General features: G+C 40.1%; 1 protein-coding gene and 1 long non-coding RNA gene across 5 annotated transcripts in view; one reads left to right on the forward strand and one right to left on the reverse strand.

Annotated features, from left to right (window-relative positions):
• LOC128402200 (little elongation complex subunit 2-like) overlaps positions 1 to 11,389 on the reverse strand; it is a 100,520-nt gene extending 89,131 nt beyond the window's left edge. For 2 of the 3 annotated variants that reach the window (XM_053366208.1, XM_053366207.1), the window contains exons 1-7: positions 11,267 to 11,388; positions 9,343 to 9,447; positions 7,132 to 7,387; positions 5,672 to 5,791; positions 4,487 to 4,621; positions 2,584 to 2,706; positions 1,385 to 1,544 (exon numbers count right to left, since the gene is read on the reverse strand). In XM_053366208.1, the coding sequence (XP_053222183.1) occupies positions 1,385 to 1,544; positions 2,584 to 2,706; positions 4,487 to 4,621; positions 5,672 to 5,791; positions 7,132 to 7,387; positions 9,343 to 9,447; positions 11,267 to 11,295 (928 nt within the window). In that variant the 5' untranslated portion in view covers positions 11,296 to 11,388. Of the gene's footprint in view, positions 1 to 1,384; positions 1,545 to 2,583; positions 2,707 to 4,486; positions 4,622 to 5,671; positions 5,792 to 7,131; positions 7,388 to 9,342; positions 9,448 to 11,266 lie in introns of all 3 variants that reach the window. The other variant, XM_053366209.1, reaches the window with a different exon arrangement.
• A 2,677-nt stretch (positions 11,390 to 14,066) lies between these two features.
• LOC128401836 (uncharacterized) lies at positions 14,067 to 27,275 on the forward strand. Of its 2 annotated transcripts, XR_008327540.1 has the most exons (3): positions 14,067 to 14,180; positions 14,243 to 14,410; positions 23,141 to 27,275. It is a non-coding gene; the product is annotated as an uncharacterized LOC128401836 (long non-coding RNA). The 2 variants fall into 2 exon arrangements; XR_008327539.1 differs by lacking the exon at positions 23,141 to 27,275 and having other exon boundaries at positions 14,243 to 15,366.
• Positions 27,276 to 27,281: the final 6 nt, after the last annotated feature.

Raw genomic sequence — 27,281 nt, forward strand, 5'->3', positions numbered from 1 at the left:
ATATAAAAGGATGTCACATAGAGGAGGGAGAAAGGTTGTTTTCTGCTGCTCCAGAGAAGCGGACACGGAGCAATGGATCCAAACTACAAGAAAGAAGATTCCACCTAAACATTAGGAAGAACTTCCTGACAGTAAGAGCTGTTCGACAGTGGAATTTGCTGCCAAGGAGTGTGGTGGAGTCTCCTTCTTTGGAGGTCTTTAAGCAGAGGCTTGACAACCATATGTCAGGAGTGCTCTGATGGTGTTTCCTGCTTGGCAGGGGGTTGGACTCGATGGCCCTTGTGGTCTCTTCCAACTCTATGATTCTATGATTCTATGATTGTCTCCTCTCCTGCATAACTGCAAATAACTATGTAGCAATAGAATCAATGGTCATAATCAACTTGGGAGAACAATTTAGTGGGGGTGGGAAAAGGTAGCAGGAAAATATCACCAGAAATCATTATTAGTTGTGCTCCATATCTCTGGACACTGTTACTGTTCTAAGTAGTAAGAAGGATGCAATATTTCTGTGCATCTCTCTCTATAAACTTTTGCTTTTTTGCTTTACCTATTTTTCCTGTTCTTTGTTATTTCCTGATGTTAACAAATTTGCTAAGTGTTGTTTTTGCTGCAACATAGTAAAACACCTCTGGATATTACTGACCTTTTCCCCACTACAAAGAAATATCTCCCTCCCCCTTCATTTCCAGAATAATTCCAAGAGATTAACAGCAAAACCCTTAAGCATGTCCAATGCAATCCTATACATGTCTACTTAGAAGGAAGTCTCAATTAGTTCAACTAGGCACCCCCCTAGGTATGTGGGTACAGTTCAAAATTCACCAGCATCTTCAAAGGGCTAGTAGGAAATGTTGTCAGGGCAATAATATTCTAATTTGATATCTGCTATATGTATGAAAATAGGGACGCGGGTGGCGCTGTGGGTAAAACCTCAGCGCCTAGGACTTGCCGATCGTCAGGTCGGCGGTTCGAATCCCCGCGGCGGGGTGCGCTCCCGTCGTTCGGTCCCAGCGCCTGCCAACCTAGCAGTTCGAAAGCACCCCCGGGTGCAAGTAGATAAATAGGGACCGCTTACTAGTGGGAAGGTAAACGGCGTTTCCGTGTGCTGCGCTGGCTCGCCAGATGCAGCTTGTCACGCTGGCCACGTGACCCGGAAGTGTCTGTGGACAGCGCTGGCTCCCGGCTTATAGAGTGAGATGAGCGCACAACCCTAGAGTCTGTCAAGACTGGCCCATACGGGCAGGGGTACCTTTACCTTTACCTATATGTATGAAAACACACAATTTATATTATATGTACCAGAAAATAAGCACCAGCCCTTTGGCTCAAAATATATTTCTGTGTGTGTATATATATAAATAAATAAATAACATGCATATACCTTCATTAGAGATGATTTTCACAGAAACCGGAAGTTCCCACTGTTCACTGTAACTCATACCATTATTGTTCAACAATGTAAATAATGACTCACTCGTCAGCGCTACCTGAGGACCATATTTCAATGCAAGTTTTTCAGCATTTGGATCTGTACTAACATCCTTTTTGAAAACAAAATGAGAAAACAAAGTGTAAATCAGAGTGAGAGCAGTATGACATTCCACTATTAGACATGTACTGAAAGTGCTTGATCCAGCAGGGGAAAATATAATGGGGGGAAATCATTTGATTTGGGGGCAGGGGAGAAAGAGGAGCCAAATTTCTAAAGCAGGGATCAATATATTTATTAATACTGCAGATATATTTTCATGGATTCAAACACTAATGATTTTAAAGATGGAAGCAACTTCCTTGCATGCATGATTAGGTGCCCTAATAACTCTTGGAAGAATTAGATGCCCTAATAACTCTTGGAAGAATAGAGCAAAATGCTGAAGGCTTTTTCAGAACAAAAGCTCACTCACTCAGTGTTCAACTTCAAGTCCCCAGATGTTGCTGGACTATTGGATAAGGTGGCTAGGGATGCTGAGAGTTGTAGTCCAACAACATCTGGGGAACCACGGTTGAAGAACACTGATTAATGTGGACATCTGGTTCTGAATGTACTGTTCCTCTTGCAAAAAGCCTTGTGTGCTCACCAAAGGATCACTTCCAGCTTAGTGGAAGATCACTACACAAGAAAATTGATTCTCAAACCCAAGAGTGTAAGCACTTAGGTAAGCCTCTGCAGAGGTTCTTGTAAAAACAACAACTGCTTGCAGTGCACTGGATTTTACATGTTACACACCACATCTTGTTTATTAACTGAGTTTCTCATAGTGTAATGTGACCCCCAACATGTTGTGGTTGCTCCACTGCAAGAAGCCTTCAACTAGCACTTGTACAACCATTCACACAACTGCACAAACACATTTTCTTTCTCTGCTCCTTCAGTTCTTTGGATCCAAGACCCAATTAAAACTTGTATATGTCTCCATTCTACCTTCCATTAAACTGTATCAGCCACCACAAATGATTAGGTGATGCGATGTACATTTTGACAGAAAATAATCACTAGGAATAGTTTGTTAAGAACAGCCGGTTCACCACTGAGGGGTTTGTGTGGTCATAGTTCTTGCTGATAGCATCCCATTTACTTACATTGTGAAGCGCTGAAGCCCTCTGCTCTGGAGTTGCAATGTCCACCTTATTTTTATGGTTATCAGGTAACTGTATTGGTGCAGGCAGTTTTGGAAAGTATCGCTTAACAAGGCTCACCTTTCCCTAGAATGAAAAAAGAATGAAAAAAGAGAACCAACACTTTTGGCTCAGCTTCCAAATGAACAGAAAACTTCAGTACAGTCGTACCTTTGGTGTCAGGGTACCTGCCATAAGCTCAGAGATGGAAGGGCAGTTGTGTTATAGGGAACCTCCGAAAATCTCGCGAAGCAGTTCCTCCTCTGGCGAGGAGCAAAGCCCCACCTCCAGTGGAGAGGAGGTGCAGGGACCAGGAGATGCTAGGGAGAGCCTCAACACCGAGCCTGAGCAAACCGGAGAGGAGGAAAGTACCCCTTTGCCAGTGCCCATTCTGTGCAGTAGGTTTCAGCGCAGGGAGGGGAGGAGAAGGTTGGGGGTCATGTGACTGTTAATACTGGGGGAGGTACAAGGACCGACCACTCCCAGATTCTGCTAGCGATTGAGCCAGACATGAACTTACGACACTCTTCACTGTAAATAGTTTCCAGAATAAAGCCTGGAAAAGACAGGTTTGCCTGTTTGCTCTCAAGCAACCACACCAACACCTGACACTTGGTTTTTGAAAGAGCTTAGTTCTCAAACGCTTTCGCTCCTGAATGCCGCAAACCTGGAAGTGACTGCTCTGGTTTGCAAACCATTTTTGAAAGCTGAACATCCTACGGGGCTTCCAATTGGCTGCAGTAACTTCATGCAGCCAATGAAAAGCCGCACTTTGGTTTCTGAATGTTTTGGAAGTCAAACGGACATCCAGAATGGATTCCATTTGACTTCCAAGGTATGACTGTATGTGTTTCTTTCAAGATCACACTCTTAGTCAAATGACTAATGTTACACTCAGATTGCTCAGTGGTCAGAAGACTTGTTTACTCCTGGGAAGTATGAAAAGCTACCTTCAACAAATGGCACAAGAGAATTAAGTTATCAGACATTTGAGATCCATACTTGGAACAATTTGCATGAAGTGCATGTCCAGAGGGCTCTGCTGGAATCTATTCCTCCCCCCATCTCCTTTCCCTTCCCTAACAAACTCCCTTCCCTCTTTTAGTTTCTTCTGGCTGTATTCACTTTAACTGTTAATAATAACACTCAAACTGTCCAATGATGAAAAATGGTGCCCGAGTGACAGCAGCAAGCCATCACTAAATCACACTGAGCAAGCTGGAGTTAACTCTTTATTTTATATATATATAAATATAAATATATATATATATATATATATATATATATATATATATATATATCCCAATCAGAGACTGTGCCTGCATGCCCATCTTTGCTCCTCCCACTCCATGACTCCCCTGGTTCTGGGAGACCAGAGGCAGGAAAGCTTGTCACAGCAAGAGGGGGAAGACGCCCCATGCCTCTTCACAAACCTGACTCATCTCTTCTGCTTGCTCTCCTCCTCTCCTGTCTCTGATTCTGGACTTCTCCCTGCCACAGATTCTCCCCCCTCACCAAGCTCTGTTACCTCTTCAGTTTCTGACAGCTCCTCCTCCCAGTCTTCTGCCTCTGACCATTCATTGTCGCGCCACCACCAATCCCCAGGCTCTGAGACTTCTTCCCTTAGGGGTTCCCCAACTTGTTCCTCCCACTGTTCCTCTGTGTTCAACCAGTCCCTGACACTTGAGTTCAGTGCCAGAACTGTCACGAGAAGTGCCCTGCCAGCCTTCACTCAGTGGCATCACCAGGAAGGGCCGGAAAAGATCCCTGCCTGAAACTCTAGAGCACCAGCAACAGCCAGTGTAGACGATGCTGAGTTAGAGGTAGCCTTGGTATAAAGCATTTTCCTCCAGAAAGTACAACTTACCAAAGCAAGAAGGCATTTTTCCAATTTAAATGTCAGTTCTGTGCAGAACTTTCCTCCCATGATGCTGATAACTTCTTGTAGGTTATAGCATTCAGGATACTTCGTCACATAACCAATACGAGACGCTAAAAATTTCTTGGAAGGTAAAAGAAAATACGGTTGTAAAAGTGTGCCTTCTGCAACGGTGTCTCAGAAATAATGTATAGCTAAATTACAATGGAGTTTCAGTTCTGAAATACAAGCAACTTATAACTTACACAAGAGCCTCCCAGAGACCAGTAGGAAAGCCTGAGAGCTTAAAAGCTCTCTTCTGGGGGTGCAGAGAAGACCCATCCGGTGTGCTGCCTCCGGAAGGTAAGAGTGTGTTTGTGTGTGCATGTGTTTGTGTGTGTCCATGTATAAGACTCCGCAATGTATAATTGGGGACTCAGTTTTAAGAAAATGGGGGGAGATGGCTCAGAGTTGTTGAGCTTTTTTTTGGGGGGGGGGGAATGCTGGCTTCTGCCAATCCACCGCCCACTTGCCGCAGGGACAGTTGATCACCAACAGACCCTTCCCGAGCAGAGAATCACTAACTCGACTGAGAAAAGGTGTCAGCTGACAATCGTGCATGTCCCAGAACAGCAGCAGCCAATTGAGGCAGTGACAGCCAATCCACAGCAGTCCTTGCTGCAGAAACCAATCACCAACCCAATTAGAGGAGAAGCAGCCAATCCAAAGCAGCCCTTCTAGCAGCCAACAATCATCCACTAAATCTCTTGCTCATGGCTGCAGCTCCTGCTTGCGGTTGCAGCCAATCACCCGTCCCCCCCCCAAAAAAAAATTCAGTGTCCATGTATAAGACGAGGCACAGCACACTTTTGAACATTATTTTAGAGTAAAAAACCCCCTAGTATTATACACAGAAAAGTATGGTAAATACATTTTTGCATATACATGCCATCCCTGAAACATAACCTCTGCATAAGATGCTAGTTGCTTCTATTGCATTTATTACTGGCAGATGTATACAACTTAAATATTTGTTGCTGTTTTGAAATTAGAGTATGTGTTCCCTCAGAATATATATATTTAAACATGTTACACATAGCATCTCTCAGCTAACAAAACCTTGTTTCCTATGTAGTTTTCAAACTATGTTTTTAAAGGTGAGAAAGCAGCAAAGCAACCTTTTACAGCTATTACCTTGGTGTAAAGCAAGGCCTCCTCTGAGATGTTATCATAATCTTTAGAGCAACTTCTGGCAGCATTTTGAGCAAACTTCAAGAAATCACCAACTTCTTTGCTTACAAATTCTTTCATTTGCTAAAAAACAAAAAGAACCTACATAATATAGCATCTTTATTTTTTACATTTATAGATAGATGTAGATATATAGAGATAGTAGCTATTGTTCACACTCCAAATGTGATGAAAGAGACACATTTACTTGGGCTTTAATGGGAAAACAAGACCAAGAGACAAATCTGTGTTGTAGTCTAGACTGAGTTTACAAAAAGAATACACACAACAGAGATACAACCAATGCTTTTTTCTGGGATACTCAAGCGTATGAAGTACTGGCACCATTTTTTCTAGAAGAAAAGCACGGGATACAAACAAGGGGCAAAAAAATCAAAAGTGGAACAGAGGAAGCTCCGAAGCAGGAACCCAGGGCAACAACGCTCTCCCCAGAGAACTGGTACTCAGAAGCATACTACCTCTGACAGCGGAGAAGTGGAGATGCCAGGGACGGAATGTGGGATCTTTTGCATGCAATACACACACTCTGCCACTGACCTATAGCCCTTCCCCAAGGCCACCTGAAATGCACCTGCTGCTCCACGAATGTGGATTTGGTGATTTTCATCATCTATCAGGATTCATGAGTCGCCAAGCTACTGCAACCTCTTCTTCCTTTGCAATTCTCAGTGGGGTGGGGAAAAGGGACAGATCTACAAGGCAAACTACTTTACACAAAACTTTTCATGAAGCAGCCATAGCTTGGCTGGAGAACAAACATTTTGCACCTAGTAAGGTAAAGGTAAAGGGACCCCTGACCATTAGGTCCAGTCGTGACCGACTCTGGGGTTCTGGTGCTCATCTCGTTTTATTAGCCGAGGGAGCCGGTGTACAGCTTCCAGGTCATGTGGCCAGCATGACTAAGCCGCTTCTGGTGAAACCAGAGCAGTGCACGGAAACGCCGTTTACCTTCCTGCCGGAGCGGTACCTATTTATCTACTTGCACTTTGACATGCTTTTGAACTGCTAGGTTGGCAGGAGCAGGGACTGAACAACGGGAGCTCACCCTGTCGCGGGGATTCGAACCGCCGAGCTTCCGATCGGCAAGTCCTAGGCTCTGTGGTTTAAGCCACAGCGCCACCCACGTCCCTTTTGCACCTAGTAGGTATAGGTATATCCCTAGCAGCTCCAGCGAAAAAGGATCTGTGGAGAAGAACTTGGAGAGATCTACTGCCAGGGAGAATATTGCACTATAAGAACAAGGCAGCTTCCTAAGTTTATAGAACTACACACAGTAGTCTTCATGTGCCTGTACTTCAATCAGACACAACACTACTGTTTCCATGAAAGGCTACCTAGTAACACTTATTCATCGTATTAGCAAATCATGTTACTATTATGGGAAATAGAGACGGAACCCTTACCAGATATTGTAAATGATCTTTCTGCTCAGATGGATCGATCAGGCTGGGATCAGCATTTAAGTATGCAGACAACAGAAATAAGTATCTCCTCTGTTGTTTCTCTGTCAAACTAGAAAAGTAAGGATAGGGGACTCTAGGCTCTTGAAAAGATGGAATTTCTGCTGCAGATTGGAATGCCACTTCAGCTGGTTTTACTGCAGGCTGCCCGCTAGAAGACTTGTTTTCTTTTGATATGCCTGCATTGCCTTCTGTGTGCCTGAAACAAATACAGACATTTTTTTAAAAAATGTAGGCAAAAACCTACAAGACCAACAGCCTTAATTCTCATTCAACAGGGAGCATAATTCATATTGCTACTGCAACATATTTAATATCTAACTTTCTAACAAAAAAACATAACTAGTTTGGTCAAACCATCATGTTTATCTCTTTCCCCCAAAGAATATTAAAAACAAATGAAACCCGAATGACTACTTTGAAGAAACACCACCAGCTTGGTCAATGGCCAAGATCCAAGAAACCACTTAAGTGAAATCCTGCATATATTTACTCAGAAACAAGTCCCACTGTGTTCTTTCACTCTAAGAGGCTCATGTGAGCTCATTTTTTGACTATTTTTCAAGTATCCCCCCCTCCCCCCTTCTCAGCTGTATAAGTAATATGTCAGACGGCATACGGAGTGGTTTTATGAGAAAAACAAACATAAAGGCCCCTTGGGCTCATGAAATTTGATTTACGGCACTTTGGATCCAGGCCAGTTTATGTTATATAAATGCTACCCCACAGCACATAGGTCCTCAAACGGTGCTATCAATTATACGGATGATACTCAAAACACTCTAATGGGTGATGGCTGGCTTACCTCTTAATTATTTAACATATAAGCATGCTCAGTAATAAGCACATTTTGGATTAACTAAACTGAGTGTTAACTGCTGATCTAGTGAAAAAGAAAGACTTGATTTACACACCAGGAAAATGTCTCAACAGTATCATGTCTACAGCTCTTAATAATACTACACAGCTGTCTCTCAGAATGAGAGAACATGTCCATCCTTGTGGCACGAACTGGCAAATTTAATTAAGCTGCTACACCAACAAGATGCTGACTCAGATGTGCCTGATGTAGGAATGTCAAGTGATTCTAGCAGCTTAAATTAGCTACATTTGACGAGGAGTGGGACGGCAGCCCATCAGGATTATTTCACGGCGTGCTGCTGTCAAAGCCTTCAGCAGAATGCAAGCCTAAATCACTTCGACAGCCCCCTTTCACCTACATCGCCAGCCTGTTCTTTATTTAGACTGACCCTTTTGTCAGCAGACTCCCTTCTTCCTCAGATCACAGCTTCTATGAGGAGAGAAGGGATGCATCTCAGGTGCGAATCCACACATTCTTGGGAGCACTGTTCTTCCATCAGCAGCCTTTGTCTCGCCATGTCCTTAATGGTGGCATCATGGAATACAGATAGAGCCACATTCCTGTATTCATGGGGGTGACTATCTGTTTGTATGTTGTAGCAACTATATACTCCTCACTTACTCCTCCTCCCCAAGTTCTGTCCTAAACTGTTGAAGCCACAACCACAGCCTCCCTTAGATGCAGTTAAGGAAAGCTCTCTCTCTCTCTCTCTCTTCACGCTCCCCAAGTTAACTCCTGAGACGAAGGGGGAGATACTGGTCCCATTTTCTCTTCACAAGTTAGGTCCCAGGTTCAGGATTCTTGCTATCATTCCCTTTCCAAAGGAAATTCTCTCTCTCCCTGCTGCTTTGTACACGCTTTCCCCTGAAAAGCAACTAATTAATAACATGGGGACACAGTGGAGTGAACTTCTGAGTTAACATGCACTGAATGTAATGTAAAGCTGCAATCACATATACTTATTTGAAAATAAGTCCTAATGCAGTGGTTCCCAAACTCACCACCCTTCTGCATGCCTGGACACTTGAAAATGGCTGAGAGTCTTGGCAGATCACTTAAATATTTTTCTGCCTGTAGCAAGTGCAATGTGATGTGCTACATGATGTAGCAAGTGCAATGTGATGTGCTAGATGATGTATAATTTAACTGTTTTTTCAAACACACACACACACAATTTTATTATTCAAATTGTTGCACAATATAAAAAATAATATAAAATAAACCTATGTGTTCTTTCCTAGAATGCTTGTTGCCTTCCAAACCAAAGTTAGAAAGAAAAGGTATACTGGTACCTTTTTGGTAGTAACAGTAGCTCAGAGAGAGTTGGCGTCAATGAATATTTTTCATAAATATCTCGTGAGAAATACACATCGTGACCATTTTTAGGTGGAATATCCCTGGTTTTGTGTAAGAAAAGGCAGAATAATGAATTAATAACAACAATAAAATGAACTTAACATTGACTAGATGGAGACCAGTTAACTTTTATCTTGCACACTGCTTGGGTACTAGAAACATAGTTTATAAATGCTGGGAAATCATAGTTTAAGCACAAATCACTACCCATCAGCTATTAAGTCATAACCAGGTCCCATGATGTTACTGTGTCTATTCCTAACTTTGGATTAAGTATTCTAATTGAGGACAACGGTGATGGAAAGTGGGCTAAATATTCTGCAAATTTTAACAGTATTACTTCTGAGTAACTTGAGCTTACACAGAACTGCACTGGAAGGCAGCAATTCTATATGCTGAGTATATTTTATGATATTATTGAGTGGTATTTTTTAACGTATCACCCTGTGATCTTGATCATTATTATGGGAGAACAGTATGTATAATTTCCTAACTGAGATACAGTGGACCCTCGGGTTACGTTACCTTTGGGTTGAGCTTTTAAGAGACACCTTATTACTATCCCATTACAACTCAGAGAATTTTAACTCTACAAGGGAAATAGGGGCTTCCAAACAACTCCCAGAACCCTTAACAAACTACAGCTCCCAGAACTCTTTGGGGGAAGCCATGACTGCTTAAAGAGGTCCCATGGTGCTTTAAAGGCACGGCTCAAATGTGGCCTAGATGGCCCTTTGGTCACCCAGCCGCCAGGCAGCTGCTTCTTACGTTCTTATACCGTGACTCTGTAATAACCATGCTATATTTAAATGTAGTTTTCTCCACCTCCTAGTTCTTTTTGTCATTATTACTATTTCTCACGTTTCTATCCCCCTTTTGCAACAAGCAGCTCAGGGTGGCCTACGTGGTTCTCCCCTCCTATTTAATGCCCACAGCAATCCTGTGAGGAAGGCTAGGCTAAGCGGCAGTGACTGACTCAGAGAGCTTCATGGCCGAGTGGGGATTTGAACCCTGGTCTCCCGGGTCCTAGCCTAACACTGTAACCACCACACTTCTAAAATGCAACCAAATCCCTGGGGGCAGAAAGAGGCCAAAAATGGGCACCCAGAAGCTGTTAATGGTCAGCATCGGGAAAGCTTCAATGGGGAGACCCATACAGTACTGGTGGGTCGTCCCACAGTGAGTCACGGGCTGATCGAAGGTGGGCTGCAGCAGCAGCAGCACTCCCACTGTGCAAATCTATGGTAAAAGATTAAGAAATGGGTCCCCAGAGGCATGTTTGGGTCCCAAGCGAGTGCTGGGTCTGAAAAGGTTGGCGATACCTGCTGCAGGTGGCCCAAGCGGGGCCACCACTGAAAAGCGCCCCCCCACATCGTCGCTGTAAATAGCTACACTAATGTATTTACTTAAATATGGGGCCCAGAGGGCGCATACCTGGATGTCTGATTCACTGCAGGCAGGGGAGTGCCTGTGAGGATATGGCTGCCTACAAACCTATCTGGGAGTTAAGCCCTCCATGAAGGCAACAGGACTGACTTCCAGGTAAACCTGCAAAGGAAGGCTGTTGCTAAAATGTTTTAAAGGGAACACAGACAGAGAGACTTTCAGGCTACATATCCCACCCGCTTGGAGGAGCGGGCTCTGCTTCCTCAACGCTGAGAGGAGAAAAGCACTCTGCACACGCTCAGAGATGCTCTTCCCTGACTGCTGCGTCCCACAGCGTAGCGAACGACTGCAGGAAGTGAGGGTCCGCCGCCCTCTTCCCTTCGGCTCCTGAAGGACCATCGTGCCCCGAATGTGGACGGCGGCGCCTGACCGAGGAGGGAAAAGGAGGGAGGGAGACCCAAGCCGCGCACTCACCAGGCGAGGAGGTTCCCGCTCGCCGCCATCTCGCGCCTTCGGCGGCCGCTTGGCCCGGCCTGCAGTTGGAGAGGGCAGCAAGGCCTGGAAGAGGCGACCGCATTCCCACAGCAGAGCCTCGGTGAGCATCGCTAAGAACCGCCCCTGCTTCGCGGTGTTACCCAACCAGCGCGGCCGATCTCCCCGCGAGGCATTCACGTGGTAGCGAATCAGCCAACCGGAGTGCGAGACGTAGAAGGAGCTTAGGATCCATTTTGGGTGTGGGCAAGCGTGTTTCTCTCAGTAGGGCCCGCCTTTTCCTCATTTTTATACTTCATATAAAGGGGGAGGGGAAATAAACGCTTCTGGAGTTGCAGCTCGGCTGAGGGAAATTCACCATGTGTACTCAAAGTATAAGCACCACTGGTCGTTCCCTGAGTTGGTGAGGCTCGTTGGATAAGGAGAAAGCAAGCCTGTAATGGCATTGACCTAGTCCTGTGGAATACTCTGCCAACAGAGATTCACTGGGCACCTTCTGTGGCAACTTTTAAATGCCTGCTGAAAACTTTTCTATTCCAGACCTATACAAGCAATTTAGATTACATCCTTCTGCAATGGTTAATTGATGCCTCATTTAAAAATTTTAATGGCTTTTATTATATGGCTTTGTTTTTATTGTGATAAACTGCTTTGATTTTTTTTAATGATGTAGCACTATCCAAATATTTTTCTAACTAAATAAACAAGCCAACACTGGATGCAGCTCTATGTTCGTATGTCCTGTTTGAGGTTCACCTGACCATTTTGAAGTGGGGGCAGCTGAATACCAATCTAAGAGGACTTGAAGTACAGGACTTGAAAGGAATGTTAGTAAGGGAGAAAAATTGGCTTTTACAACTTGATTATAAACTTACTTTCTCAGATACAGTCTGGCCTTCTTTCTATATCTCTGCCCTCTAATCCTCTTAGGTACCTAGTTAAGTGTTTCTTTAACCTTTTTCTGAATTAAAAATGATGTTTGTATAATCCTATTATCCTTCCTTTCTTTAAAAGGACATCAGGACAACATACAGTGGTACCTCGGGTTAAGTACTTAATTCATTCTGGAGGTCTGTTCTTAACCTGAAACTGTGCTTAACCTGAAGCACCACTTTAGCTAATGGGGCCTCCTGCTGCCGCTGCGACGCCGGAGCACGATTTCTGTTCTCATCCTGAAGCAAAGTTCTTAAGCACTATTTCTGGGTTAGCAGAGTCTGTAACCTGAAGCATATGTTACCTGAAGTGTATGTAACCCGAGGTACCACTGTACCAAGTTCTCCACCATGAGGTAGGTTCGGATGAAGGTCACCTAGTGAGTTTTATGGCTGAGTGGGATTTAGAATCAGGTCTTGTTCAACTCTCCAGTTTCTGAATCATACTGCCTCTTAGTTTAGAAGTACACTTGAGTTCTTACTCATGGAAATATATACTTTCAGGGAGTGTAAAATCAAGAACTGCCTGTTCTCAAGGCAGCTAACCTCACTTCTGTGTGATTGATGGATTTAGATGTACACAACAATAAGTCATACCACACTGGTAGATGAGTTTGTGTTTCTTAGTACAGAAAGTATTGATCTGATGTGTAGAGATATTTCCTATTCTAATTAATTCAAGAGGGTTGTGGAAGCTTCTCTGTTGAAAGAAACAAGCGGAAGGTTCATGATGTTTGGGTTATTCCTTCAGAGAAGCTGAGTACAGCTGGTTCAAACTGGTTGTGTTATCTCTTTCTGTCAATGTCATGCTGACTATAATAGTGAGGCCAGGAGGAGCCTGGGTTTCACTCTGTCTCTCTTTCCTTCTGGTGTGGTGTTCTGTATATAGTGTTTAGGTTTATTATAAGTTATTGTAAGTTTAAGTTAGGTCTGCTGCAACTGAATTTCTTATGGACAGTGCCAATCCTGAATGTATTGCATTTGTGACCATTATGCTTATTTGCCTTCAGTAGCAGTAAAGCTCTGCTGGATGAAATACAATTGCCTCTGTTTTTTGCAATGTGTTTAAGTTTTTACTCTGCTAATGATACATTGGAGTTCTGCTCCGGATCAATATGAGTAGAATTCCATGACAGTAGAGTGGTTGCTTTGCTTGCAGAATGTCCCAGGCAAGATTCAATCCAGCAATGCCACATATGGCAGGGACTCACCTGAAACCCTGGAAAGTCACCGTGAATCATTGTAGACAGTACTGAGCTAGGTGGACCAATGATCACATTTGATAAAAAGCAGCTTCCCGTGTTCCTGAATGGAAGACAGGAAGATTATTCTGCAATGCATGTAGCCTCCCTAGAAGAGGGATAATTCTGCATATTACAAGTGCCTGAATGATGGCATGGAGAACTACAGCAGAATTATCCCCTACCCCCCATATAGACAGACTGTTGTTTTTGTCCGTGGAGTTTTCTTGGCAGGGATACTGGAGTGGCTTCCCGGTTCCTGCTCCAGGTGGATCACTTTTAGTCAAAACTCTCCACTATGACCTGTCCGTCTTGGGTGGCCCTGCACGGCATAGCTCATAGCTTCTCTGAGTTATTAAAGCCCCTTCGCCACGACAAGGCAGTGATCCATGAAGGCTGGAGGAGACTCTTGAGAGTCCCATGGACTGCAAGAAGATCAAACCTATCCATTCTGAAGGAAATCAGCCCTGAGTGCTCACTGGAAGGACAGATCGTGAAGCTGAGGCTCCAATACTTTGGCCACCTCATGAGAAGAGAAGTCTCCCTGGAAAAGACCCTGATGTTGGGAAAGATTGAGGGCACAAGGAGATGGGGCGACAGAGGACGAGATGGTTGGACAGAGTTGGAAATGACTAAACAACAACAAAAACAATAGACAGACTGACTGGAAGGAAGGCAAGGCCAAATCAGTGAAGCAAAGACAAAGCAGGCAGCCTCTTGTTGGTAGTTTTCTTGGGGCACCCTGGCCTGCACACTGTTTAGGGATTACTGCTCCTGTGTTTTAGATCCTAACCCTGAGGGCAGGGTCCACTCACCACAGACCAGTAACACTTAATGCACTTGAAGTGAAAAATGAATGTGACCAAGTTTTCCATTAGAAGCTGAAGTTTTATTACAGGAGAACAGTACATAAAGCACATCTAAAATTGATGTGTTCAATGCACTTAATAAAGGTAATGTAATATTAAAGGTACAGGTTCTAAGTACAATATAACAACATTCATATTAGAATGAAAATCAAGAGTATTTAAAAGACAACATTAAATCTCTTATTTTTACATTTGTATTTACAAAATGAGTCAAAATACTTTGTTCAATATCAGAATAAAATAAACTTGAGTCTAAGCTGACAAGTGTAAGAGTGAGCTCTAAAGAAGATCTGATAGAAGTGAAAAAGTTGGTGATAACGGGGAAGATATAATTAGTGATGTTTTATTACAGTATTACTTTTAATATTCCTCTCAATGGCTTATGCTTTTATCATAGCTAGAAAATGAATTTGTACATACTGTACACATAAGACAACACATTTTTGCATGTACAGTACAGATTCATGATAATTTGTAGTTATTTACAGAAGACTGAGTGTGTTACTCAGTGAGGTTGGTGATGTTTATGTGCTTAATCCTCAAACCAATACATATTTATAATCAGCATTTATTTTTATTCTTCAGACATTTAATTACACAAGAAACATTACTCACACAAACTTGCATAATTTATAAAACAATGAAGCCCAAACAATTAGGGAAAACATTACTGGTATAAAGTATGTGACACTTATATTAGACAAATCAGGAGATTCTCTGTTTAAGAGGTGAATTGTATCAATAAGGGACTAGAAAATAATCATGGACTTGCATTTTTAAAGAAGATTGTAGCTTTTCTTTTAAAAAAATCAAATCAATTATCCTGAAAATGTTTGTATTTAAAATTTCTATTCATTAAAATATAGCCAGGGTGCCGATAAATACATTTGTATTTATTTCCAGAATAATGGTTTGTTTGCTAAATCAAAATACAGAAGCAGTGCATGGAACCAGGACGTGTGGCTTTAATATTAACTATCCTCTATTATTAAAAAGTGCGGTAAACAAACAGCTTCTTAGATTTCTCAATTATTATTTTTTTGCTAAAGATCTTATAACTTCAGTAATAGTACAGAAAAGAGTTGTAATAAATACTTTAAAAGTCAGTTGTTCCCCATTTTAGATATTTGATATCCATTAGGTTTTTGCAAAAGATGATACTGGTAATGAATAACAGGACTTGAATTCTAGCTGAAATAGTCTGATTATTAAGCACTTTTTTTTAAAGTTACTATTCTACTGTTGCAGTACTTTATGGTGCCAAATTCTGCTCAGAATTAGGCTGTGCAATTTGTGGTGCCATTGGGAACCACACGTGCATATTCCAGTTTACTCTTTGGCTATAATTTTCTTAATTTATAGCAAATTTCTAGTCAACAGAGAAATACACCTTCCCAAGCAAATGTGCATATGATTGCACCATTAGTATGACCATTGCTTAAGTTTCTCAAGCTTTAAAAACTGAGACCAAACCTCTTTTGGCTGTGTCTCTGTTTTGTTGTATTAATGGTATTACTGCACATTGTGGAAATTCTTTATTGCATATACTGATAATTATAGGCAAGGATGGGCCAGCCCTTAGATGTGTTGGCATCCAAGTGTGCAGTGGAAGCCCAGGATTGCAGAACCAGCCTGTGGCATCATAGGCCACATTTCCATTGGCAATCCATTGGCCCATGCTTGTAGTGTTGTGAGGTTAAAATAATCCACAAAAGCTGGGGCAGCCAAGAGAACATAACACAGTGTAGCCATGCTAACGGTTGTACTGGCGCAATCAAGGGCAACACAGAATTGGAAATATAGACATTCTAACCTTATTGAAATGACAAGTTTATTTTACTTTTTTCAGTGAAATGACAAGTTTTATTTTACCATCTTTGATGATAACTACTGATAACACAGTAGTAGCTAGAGTTTTTTGTATACTCCTTGGTAATATTGATTCTTGTTCAGGCAGTTGTCAACCCCTGCACAACTGCTTGTGGGAGTGTAGGGGGTCACCAGGGGGCTGACATGGAGTCAGTAATTGCATTAAATCCATCATTGATATAGGGGCATATATACACAGCTGTTGTAATACACAGCTGTGGCAACATATATGACCCATTTATATGCACCAGTTCATACAATCAATGCCTTCTGTCAGTCCCAGGTGTAATATTATTGGGCCCATCAAGTGTCTGAACCCAAACATACGGGTTCATTGTTGTGGATTGCACCTAGTGTTACTCTAATTTGTACTTTTCTCTCCCAAGTCCTTGAATCAAGACAGAACCATCTTTTCACATGAATTCTCCTGGGGGCTCCACTTCTCCCCCTCCCAATAGAATATAACTGTACCCCTATGGTAGCCCTCCCCAAATAATTGCAGGGATGCTGAATTGCACCACTGAAGAATTTATAATGTTCTGTGGGGGGGGGGGGGAGGACTACTTTTTAGTACTTTACACATTAGAGAAAAGTACCGTATTTTTTGCACCATAACACTCACTTTTTTCCTCCTAGAAAGTAAGGGGAAATGTCTGTGCGTGTTATGGAGGGAATGCCTACGGGTGGCATGCCTACAGATTTTCCTCCTCTAAAAACTACGTGTGTGTTATGGTCGGGTGCGTGTTATAGAGCGAAAAATACGGTAGTTTGATACACAAAACTGAAACCACTGGGTTCTCCTTGGCATACTTGGTTTCAGAACTACAGTGCCATAGGATAACCAAAGTGTGTTGTGGTTGCAAAGTAGATGAGAGAAAGAAGAATCAGTGTAGGATATCAAATATCATTACTGAGGAGTTATTTTTTTCCTGATTAAATATGCTAGAGAGAACTTTATAGAATGATACTATATATTCAGAGAGAACATGTCCCCAGTCTAGGTACTCTGATACAGGTACTTGATTGGGTATGTGTGTAAATGTATATAAGGTATATACACATGCACACATAGATATTCAGTGAAATAGTACAAGACCCAAATGTGGTATTGCCTAGGAGTAAAACGGGAAAGGGAGATTTGTTCATAAAATTAACTTATCTAGCACCACACATCAGAAAAACACAAAAATAGCACACTCTAGTTCTAAACAGCTATTTCTAAAATAGAGTATATAGTAAAACAGATATTATACAGCGTAATGTGGTATTTGATAAACAGATAAATATTTGCACCGCATAGGCTTTTAAAGTAGTATATTTTATCTATAGAGAATGAAAGCAAAATAGTTATAACCATACAAAAGGTGAGCAGAACAACATTGAAGAGTATGACTCAGAAGCTGAGACAAAGATGACATAAGAATTAGAGCAAGAGAAAATGTGTACAGGCCATTACAAGTCCTTAAATTAGTAGTAAAACAAGGAGTTGGTTGATCAAGTTTAAGAAAGCAGTAAACAAGATATTTGCATTTACATGCAGATGTCTAAAATTTGTATTTCTTTTAAATCTATGCACAAAAAGTCATTGTTTTTATTGCTCAACATTCAGTTATGGCTAGAAGTTTTTTTTTAACCTTTATTTTGTACTTTGGAAACAAGTATATTGTTAAAGGTGCCATAAAATGGATAGCACTGAGAAAAGTTTGCAAATAAACCACCTAACACTGCAGTTCTTCTTACATTATTAAAAGCCTTGTCTGGGGTTTGTCATATGTTAAATATATTTAAACTGGGAAAATACATCATAGCTTGAAGCCTCCCATTTGGCTCAAACATCCATACAAAAACACATCTCCGAAAAAGGAGCAGGCAGACAATACAATTACATATAAAGAAGCAGCCAGTTAATGTCCTAATAGTCAAAAGAGTTACCACTGGGGCTTTTTTTTACAAATTTGTTGAGTCAAAATAGAAAATTTTGGAGTTAGGAAAATATATATACAGTACCTCTGTGGTTTGTGAAATAAAATTCACTATATTGCTTATGAATTTTCTGCATTTCAATATGAGAATAGCAAACAGATTGCAGGGTCCTGTACATTTATGCATCTTCAGTAAAACTTTCTAAGGAGTATGGGAAAGTTCAAGTGTGCAAAGTAAACACATGCACAAAATAAGGATGTAGCATAAAGCATTCTATGTGCTCAATTCTTTCCCCCCTTTTAAAAGAAGTATTCTTAAGCGGCAACGGGATGAACAGTAAAGATAAAGTGAATGCCACAGCAGTAAAAAATAAAAATTGAATGACATAATGATTCTTGGCTTTCAGATTCACAATGCTTCAATGCACAGGAGCTAAAATTTTATATTTGGATTAAGTTTATTTATTGCTCTGAAGAGGAACTGTTATGCCCTGCTACCAATAAATGTGAAAATCTAATTGACACATTTATATACATAAAACAATGTAAAACAGCATCTTCCTTTATTCCTAGATCTCTATATATCGAAATAGTTAGAAAAGTAGACAAACAAACTAGTTTCAACATGACAAATTTTAAATGTGACACCTGCACATTCCTCTAAGAATTCGCAGTATAGTAGTGAATTATCGCAATACAATTGAACCAGAATTGGCATGTGAAAATATGTTCTCAAATCTTTATTTGTAATATCATTAATCCATTAGTAATTAATTGGTTGATTGTATAAGGCTTTGGTTTGATTCCTAATCACCACTTTACCAGAAATATTAAATTGAAGAAATGTAAATGCCACAAAATTTAAATTTATTCACATTGTATTAACATTTGGATTATTTTTAAAAATACTTTTAAGTCATAAGACATCTGACTTCTAAATAGCCTGGCCCTGTAAATGCACAGATAGAGTTTGATTATTAATTTTGTTTGACTTGATAAAAATGATTGTGTGAAGACCTCCAAGTAAATGATTAGTCAAACAAATTAACAGGCAATCATCTGGGAATTGAAAACCATCCACAAATGGTTGCCTTGGACACCCACTTTCAAGGAGCCAGCTTTGGCGTTAACTCTCTAGTTTTATCTCCAAGGAAAGAGGTGGCAGGAAACAATTATGATGTCAATACTTATCCATATTTACATATATTTGGGAATCTTTTATTAGAACTCATGGTTGAATTGAAATCTTTCCAAAATTATTGCCTTAAAACTGCATCAAGAATACTTTGCACTCAGCTTTGCCCATAATGATCACATGGCAATCATGTGTCCCTTACTGGACACTCAAAATCTGGATAATCACATAACCAGAAAAAGCATACAATTTTGTATTGGCACTGGTCCATTAATATTTCCCAAGCTACATAAATTGCGCACACAGAACAGACACTTAGGAACAAATATAAAAATAAAAATTAGATATGCTTTCTAATTAGTTCAGCTTTATAGGATTATAATCTCTTCTAGATGTACATATTTCACCCTGTAATTTTCTGATCATCCTTTACACTTAACAAACAGGCTCACTCCTTTGAAAATATCTGAGCACCTCTTACAAAGCTGTCTCATTTTGAAGGATTAAGCTGCTAATAGATCAGAAAGGGAAAAAAACACTTTCAACAAACAACCACTTTTTAGTCTTAGAAGAGAACCAGGATGTAAGCACAACAGAACATGCAATGGATGCTTTATATATACTTAACGGTGGTTACTTCTGTAAAAAAATAAAAATGGATTGCAATGTTGTGGCAATTAGGAAAGAAAGCATGAGTAGAACACATGATACATAAATTAAAGAAAGTGGGGGTGTTGCAGTTGGAGAAGGGCATTCAACCACTTAGCTGAGATGATGAAATCAATTTCTCTTTGGCCTGACTGTTAAACAGAGTGAGTCTTAAATTCTTATTTAACTTCTGTTTCCTTTACTGCTTCTTCTGCTTTTAATAAACATGGAAAGAGGCACAAACTTCACACATCAAGGAAAGCTTAGCAGAGCAATTCCAACTCTGGCTGGGGAGCAGCATGGCAAAATGGAGTGGCAGAGCTCATGCCAGCCGGAACAGAATGTGGGCGGGACTAGTAATGGCTACCTTTTCTGCTGCAGCAGGACCAGACTGGCACAGCAGTGGCCTTAAGTGGGCTCTTCATTGGACCAGCTTAGGAGTGAACAAAACTTTGGCCAGCCCAGCTCTGCTCCACCCACTAAATGTTCCATTTTGGAGCCCTCCATTGGCTGATGTTGGCAGTAGTGACCAGTGGAGACCAGTAGATCCTATATCCCCCCAGAAGCAAAGACCTGGGTGTAGAACTGCAGCCTTCCTTCCACACTCCTATTAGGGCCTTTTAGAACATTTTAAATACTCTGCTCTATGGTTTGGCACAGTGGCAGCACTACCTTCTACATATTTATATTAATTACTGAATTATATGGGGATTGTTATCATGCAGCTTACCCTCCCTTCCAATTTTGGTTTTATTTTGTTAAAGTAACGCACATTCACCAACAGCGGGGGAGTTTAATAACCTGTTCTGGGCAGAATATTATTCAGTTTATTTTGAATTGCATGGCTCTCATTAAAACAGCAGCTTATAACAATAGTTTTTAGGATAACATAAACTTAAATTAAACAGGAGTTTAACACCGAGGATTAATTCTGTATTGCAAAATACTGACAATGAACTTTACATAAAAATACAAATTTAGCTTCATTGTGTCTAAAAGTGTATTGGCACCCAATGTTTTTTCATTATAGAAATTTAGAAAATATACAGCACATTTGCTTTGGAAAATAAGCTAGTGTATTGCCAGCTTCTTCAGCATTGTCTAAAATTCTGCCCCAGAAGCCTCTGTGTTGGCCAGAACCACAAGGGCCAAGATACAGGCCAAGATACATGCTATGCTTATTGTGTAATATGCAGCAATGTTTTTTTTACTTAAATTACAGATGCAGAGGAATGCAGAATTCCTATCATAACACATAGTGAAAGGAGGTTTACTTCTTCTCTTCCACAGCTTTGATCAGAATAGAAACTGCCCCTCCCATATGGCTATGAGTTTCAATGGGTGGAGAATCCCTTTGGCACCAGCCCCTTGCCATGCAGGAGGGGCAATTCCCATAAGCCTCCTGTCGCCATGCGGTACATTTATGTTTGAATTTATGCACTTCAGCGTGCCTGTAATTTAATTAACAAAAATCAAAGGTTTTTCACAGTAAGCATAACATGTAGTTGGTCCCAAGATGACATAGGGAAGTACTGAAGAGTCTATGATTAAAACATTATGAACAGTGGCTAGCTGAAATAAAATTAAAGTATTTTGTTTCATGGGCCAAAACAAGCTGACTTCTCTAATACATTAAACAAAATACTCAGAGCACTGGAATTATTATTATCTTGTGCCAATCCTTAAAAGAGTTGAGCAGTATAGGGTCTGGAAACCCAAACAACGAAATTCACTTGGATAAAAAATGTCTCTGCCCAGTTCAGTTGTGCAATGGAGGGATAGTATGAAACTTTTGAAAAGCAATTTGTCCCAGAAGTACTGGCCACCCTGTTGAAGAGTTCTACAAGATCCCTGAGCACATTTGTTTCAGACTTTTTAACCCCAACTTCTAAACGGTAGGGCATCTATTATTGATAACAAGATGGATTGTCATTCACAGTTAAGTCAATCATAAGGTGCTTATATACCCCTTTTGTTCCCCAATTTGCACAAAGAACTGTCAGAATTTTTCATTGTGAATGGCAGGGCATGAATGATTACATGATCAATGTTTTTTGGCAGTGGCGTTAGGATTATTATCTGGCTGCCCCTTGACAACAACAAGTGATTCAATCGACATTCCTTAGCAAAAAAAAGAAGAAGGCAAAAAAAATATATGTACAACAAATATGTATTTTTTCCCTGAGGGGTCAAGGTTTAAACCCGCAAGTGCTCTATGTACATATTGCACTATAGAGGAGTGAAGTACATGTGCAAAAAAGCAACAATGACTGAAGCTTACTAATATATATATATATATATTAAGAAAAAAATTATGCTATGTCCTCACACATTATGGAATGTCGGTAACACAAATAGCTTTCCTGTCATCTAAAACTTAAAAACAAAAAAACACAACCCACATCTCTACTATGGCACATTCAATGAAATAAAATCTTTTCCAAAGACAAGTAGACAAATTCCATCAACAAAAATAATACAAAGTTGGTTTGTTTGTTTTTTCTTTTTCTGAAAAATTACATTGCTTTCTTTCATTGTTTCACATTACAAAATCTTTTTGTTTGTTAATCTTTACACAAATCACATTTTATTGCAGGAATATTTCAAGTGCCATCAAATATTTATAGAAGGGTTAAAAAAATAGAAGTCTCTCTAAGTGGTCCAGACAAGGCTTTATATAGAATATTTTTTCCACCTTCTATTTTTGACTTAAATATCTTCAACACATTTTCTTTATTCTATGGACACTTAATGGCCAGAAGCAACCACACACATACAGTGGTACACACATTCATACCTTGACAGCCATATGATGATGGTGATGGTCTAAAAGCTCCAGAAAAGAACAACTAAACTTAAAACAGTATCTCGCATCGTGTCATTTCAAAACAGTATGAAAATCCTAGAGACACAAAAGTATATAACCGTGGTCTAAGACTACATATCTTATTTTAGAAATAAATTCTATCTTGAAATATTCCAACTGTACCAGATGTCCAGCAAAATGGGATAGAAGATGAAAATCCAAGACAATTTTTAACTTAACAGCTTTCTGGAGTGATTGATTCTAATACCTGTAGCCATTTTATATAACTTCATCAATTATATAGTACAGCCCCAAAAGATTCCCACACTTTATACATTTGAATTTAGTCTACAGCCTGCAAGTTTTCTAATGGAATATACTAGCCCGTCATATTCTGATTTTAGTCCTTATTCTCAGCTTCTTTTCCCAGATAGGTTTTGTCCCTGCTCTGATGCTGGCATCTACATACTTTCAGCTACAGCTTGAGTTCTTCGGCATGTCCTCTCTTAAAAAGGCATCAGCAACAGTTCCCACCATTTCACCTTTTTTCAAAGCATAATTTGCTGTTAACTGAGATGAAGAAAACATGGGCTAGTTTATGCACCAATTAATGGATTTTGGAAAAAGCTATAAGTGATAACGGTGTGTCTAATGTGTAGACCTAAAGTGCTTGGCTTTCAAGACAGGAGTGAACCTGGTGTCTGCTTTTAGGGATAGGATTGGGAATGATATGGCATTGCCTACAAGTAAGGACCAATTCAATATCTGAATATATTTTGTGTGAGCAGATGAATGTAAAATATTTACTAACAATAACAGGCCGTGACTGAGAGTCAATATGAAATACCAAAATATAACTAACCCTGTTACTGCCAGAAGTGAATACTGTTCATTTTTCATTTGAATCAACTTTATACATTTTGTCTCTAGTAAATGGCAGGCCTTAAACAGGCGCTGGCTGGTAGATACTGGAGTTTTAATTTAGCTGAACTTTAAAACTAAATTAGCATTTGAGGGAGGTCACATTAAAAAACCCCTCATTTGCTAAACAGCCTGGATTTAAGCTTGGACTGCATCTATAAAAAGACCAGAATTAACAATTACCACCAGTTACTCCAATAAAATAAACAAAACTTATGAGGATGGCTAAATTCTGTCCATGTAGCTAGCAGGATTTTCATTCTTTAGAAACAGCTCCCCTGTACTGGGGCAGAGGAAAACTGAATATTGGGATGCTTTCAAAATTCCATTCACTGGATGCAATTAAAGTTTATTGTGATCAGGGGTTTCTCAGGCTTTTCTGGGAATCTATTTGCTATCTTGGCATGCATTAGAGGGTTGCTTATAGAAAGGAATGGGTGATCTTCTATATGTGCAGAGCGCCAAGAACATATCTGAGCCAGTCATAGCTATTCCTGTGTTTGTTGAAACTGTATCGTAGATACCTTCTTACAAAGTACAGTGGTACCTCGGTTTACGATCCATTCCGGAAGCCGTTCTTAAACCAAGGCGCGCTTTCCCTAATGAGGCCTCCTGTCGCTGGTGCCCTTCCACTGTTCGAATTCCGTTCGTAGACTGAGGTAAAGATCTCAAACCAAGACACTATTCCGGTTTTGTGGAGTTTGTAAACCAAATCGTTCTTAAACCGGACTGTTCTTAACCCGAGGTACCACTGTACGTGTGGTCACTAGAAAGGGTAAATGGCAAGAGGACTACATTTGAATTTCCCATTTCTACATTCCCAACCTAAGTGGCTCAGGAGTATAGAGATCTGCTGCTCTGCTCACAGATGGGAGGTACATACATGAAGGCAGCCATGTGTGTAACTTCTTACATAGAACTGCTGGTATATATTACTAACATGTTTGCATGAGTAGCTCCTGTCTGCAAGCCCAACATGGTCCTAAAATGTTTGCATGTTCACTTTTGTTTGCACATTAGATCCTTTCAGAACTAATTAGGCCTTGATTTCCCTATATGCTAACAAGCTGCCAGCTGCCCTGGGAGTGATAGAGATGAAAGATTCTGCAGTTATAAGTTTGTTTCCTGTCTGACTGAACTGGCTTTACAGTTCTAATGCCTATAGAAAATTTAATCTTACAGTTTGCACTGGGCATGTAGAAACCCTCAAAGATGAGAATTTTCAGCTCTTTATACTACATTGAATGAAGACTTTGGGGCTCAAAACAAACAGGTCCAACTGCATAGCCCCTCATGCACCTTCCTTAATAGGAATTTTGTATTACCTTTTACATGTGAATTACTATTATATGTATGCTAGAATGCATGTATACTCCAACAAGTAAGTAAAATTTTTCATACCTTGCAAGAGGTCATTTTGAAATAAAAAAATTACTTAAATAATCATAATATCCAATATACGACAAAAAAAATTTTTTTTTGAGATTTTCTTTAGGAGCCTGAAAAATCCATGTCTAGACAGCTGGATGGTTGGTCTTTTGATGAAAACTTTCAGGCACTGAGACAAGAAGATTACATCAGTCTGTATGCTTTAAATTTAAATCATCAGGATGCTAAAAATTGGTATATTATAAAATTTATTTTACAAAGAGTCATTTGAATAAGTTAGGTGTAGTTTGAAGAACTCCCTTGCTTTACAAGTTATCCTGAGAAGAATCTTTTACTCTTTGATACATTTTCTCAATCAAGGGTGTTGGTGCAATCAGGGTTAGAAGTGTACTTTGGAATAACTGAGTTCTTGACTTGTCAACAGATAAAAAACAGCACAGTTGCCACCTCTAGCTGAGTAGGATTTAGGATTTGTCACAAAAACACAATGACCTAAGACTGTTTAAGGTTGAATAAAATACTCCAGATGGTATGTAAATAATTCCTAAAATAATGACTCAAATTAGAACTCAGGTTCTAAAATGTTTAGGTTTGTACATAACTGCTACATTTTGAATGAAGCCCCAGTATGCTCCAGAGAAATTGGGTGGAGAGAAGCACTCCCTAGCCCTATGTATGTCCTTTTTATTTTCTCTTCAGTAACAAAACAAGATTTCTCAAAAAGTGTGTGATTCACTTATACTGGAAACCACATTTGAAACAACACTTGGAAAATTCAGTATCACATGTATGCATTGTGGTAGGACGTGGCCTAATTCAAAGTCATGGTTTATGATCCATTTGCTACCAGGAAAGCAAACTGTGCTGAGATTTTTCTGTGTGGAAAGCCATCTGTGTAACATAGCAGCCATGTGGTTGGCATCCATTTTAACTACGCCAGTGAAATGAGGGTTTTTGCTGTTTGTAGTTAAACTGGGCCCAATCAATATGGTGTGCCTTATTGGTGTCAATGGTATTGCCAGTTTAATGTATGTGGGCCTGTTTTATTCCTTGGAAGGTGGGAAAATAAGAGAAGATTGAAAGGGCTATTCCTAAATTAATTTCTTTAGAGTCAGATACTTCATTTCATTTCATAATCCACTATTCACATAATTGGCCATCCTGGACAGCTTATTGAGCATTCCTCTGTGGCTAAACAGTGCAGCACTCAGTTGAAATCAAGCTTTAGGCCTTTTTCTCTAGGTGTGGGGACCCGCTTAAATTACACTGTTTAGTTTATGGAATAAGTAGCCACATGTAAACCCACTTTTACTAAATAAAATAAACAACAGTGCCACAATCCAGCAAACAGTTATTCAGTCTTAAATATTAAAGAGATTTGGGCACTCTTAACTGTACGCTGGATTTAAGTCAAGGGAGACAATTCACCAGGAAACACTATTACAATTTGGAAATCTCCCATTCATTTCAATCAGGACTACACAAAAGAACTTTGTGATGGATTGTACCCTATCTGTCTCAACAGATGACTAATGGTGCACATGCACTTGCTGGACACACACACACACACACACACACACACACACACACTCTAAATGTAAACAAAAGTATTAGGACCAATATTTCCAAAAGATATGTATCTAAATTTGGTTTTCTGAATCCATATTTAGTCACCTAAGGAATCGGCTGACTTTAAAATGAGCTAATTTTTCAGTAGCACCTTTAAAGTGATTAAATATAGATTTTCTCTATCCCTATGTCAGCAATCTCTTTAAGAACAGGGATTGTTTTGTTTATATATTAAATTGTATTTTAAAAACACAAGCTAAAACTAGCAGTTTAGAAACTTGTCTTCCCCCCCTCCCCCCCTCGTCCCATTACACAAAATCACTGAAGGTATTTCATGATATGACCGGCCTCTCTTTAAAAGTAAATGTGGAAAACAGCAGCATAAACACCTTGCAGTGTCCCTATACCTTCCAAACCTCCCACAGTTAAATTTGAAGTTCTGGTGCACATGCAGCACAACAATGAACACGCTAGCATATAATTTAAAAGAAAAAGGTGCAAAATGAAAGTGCCTTATCAATTCAACAATAAAAGCTATACCAGTAACTACATTTTATATTAATTAAAACAATATTATAAACAATATCTCTTTTGCTATATATAGACTTCGTGCCCATTTACCCTGTAATAGATTATAATGCTATTGTCACTATTGCTATGGACCCTTTTCATGCCATTCCGCCTACTGGCAATCAA

The sequence above is a fragment of the Podarcis raffonei genome, chromosome 14, assembly GCF_027172205.1.
Source record: "Podarcis raffonei isolate rPodRaf1 chromosome 14, rPodRaf1.pri, whole genome shotgun sequence".
NCBI classification, from domain to species: Eukaryota; Metazoa; Chordata; class Lepidosauria; order Squamata; family Lacertidae; genus Podarcis; species Podarcis raffonei.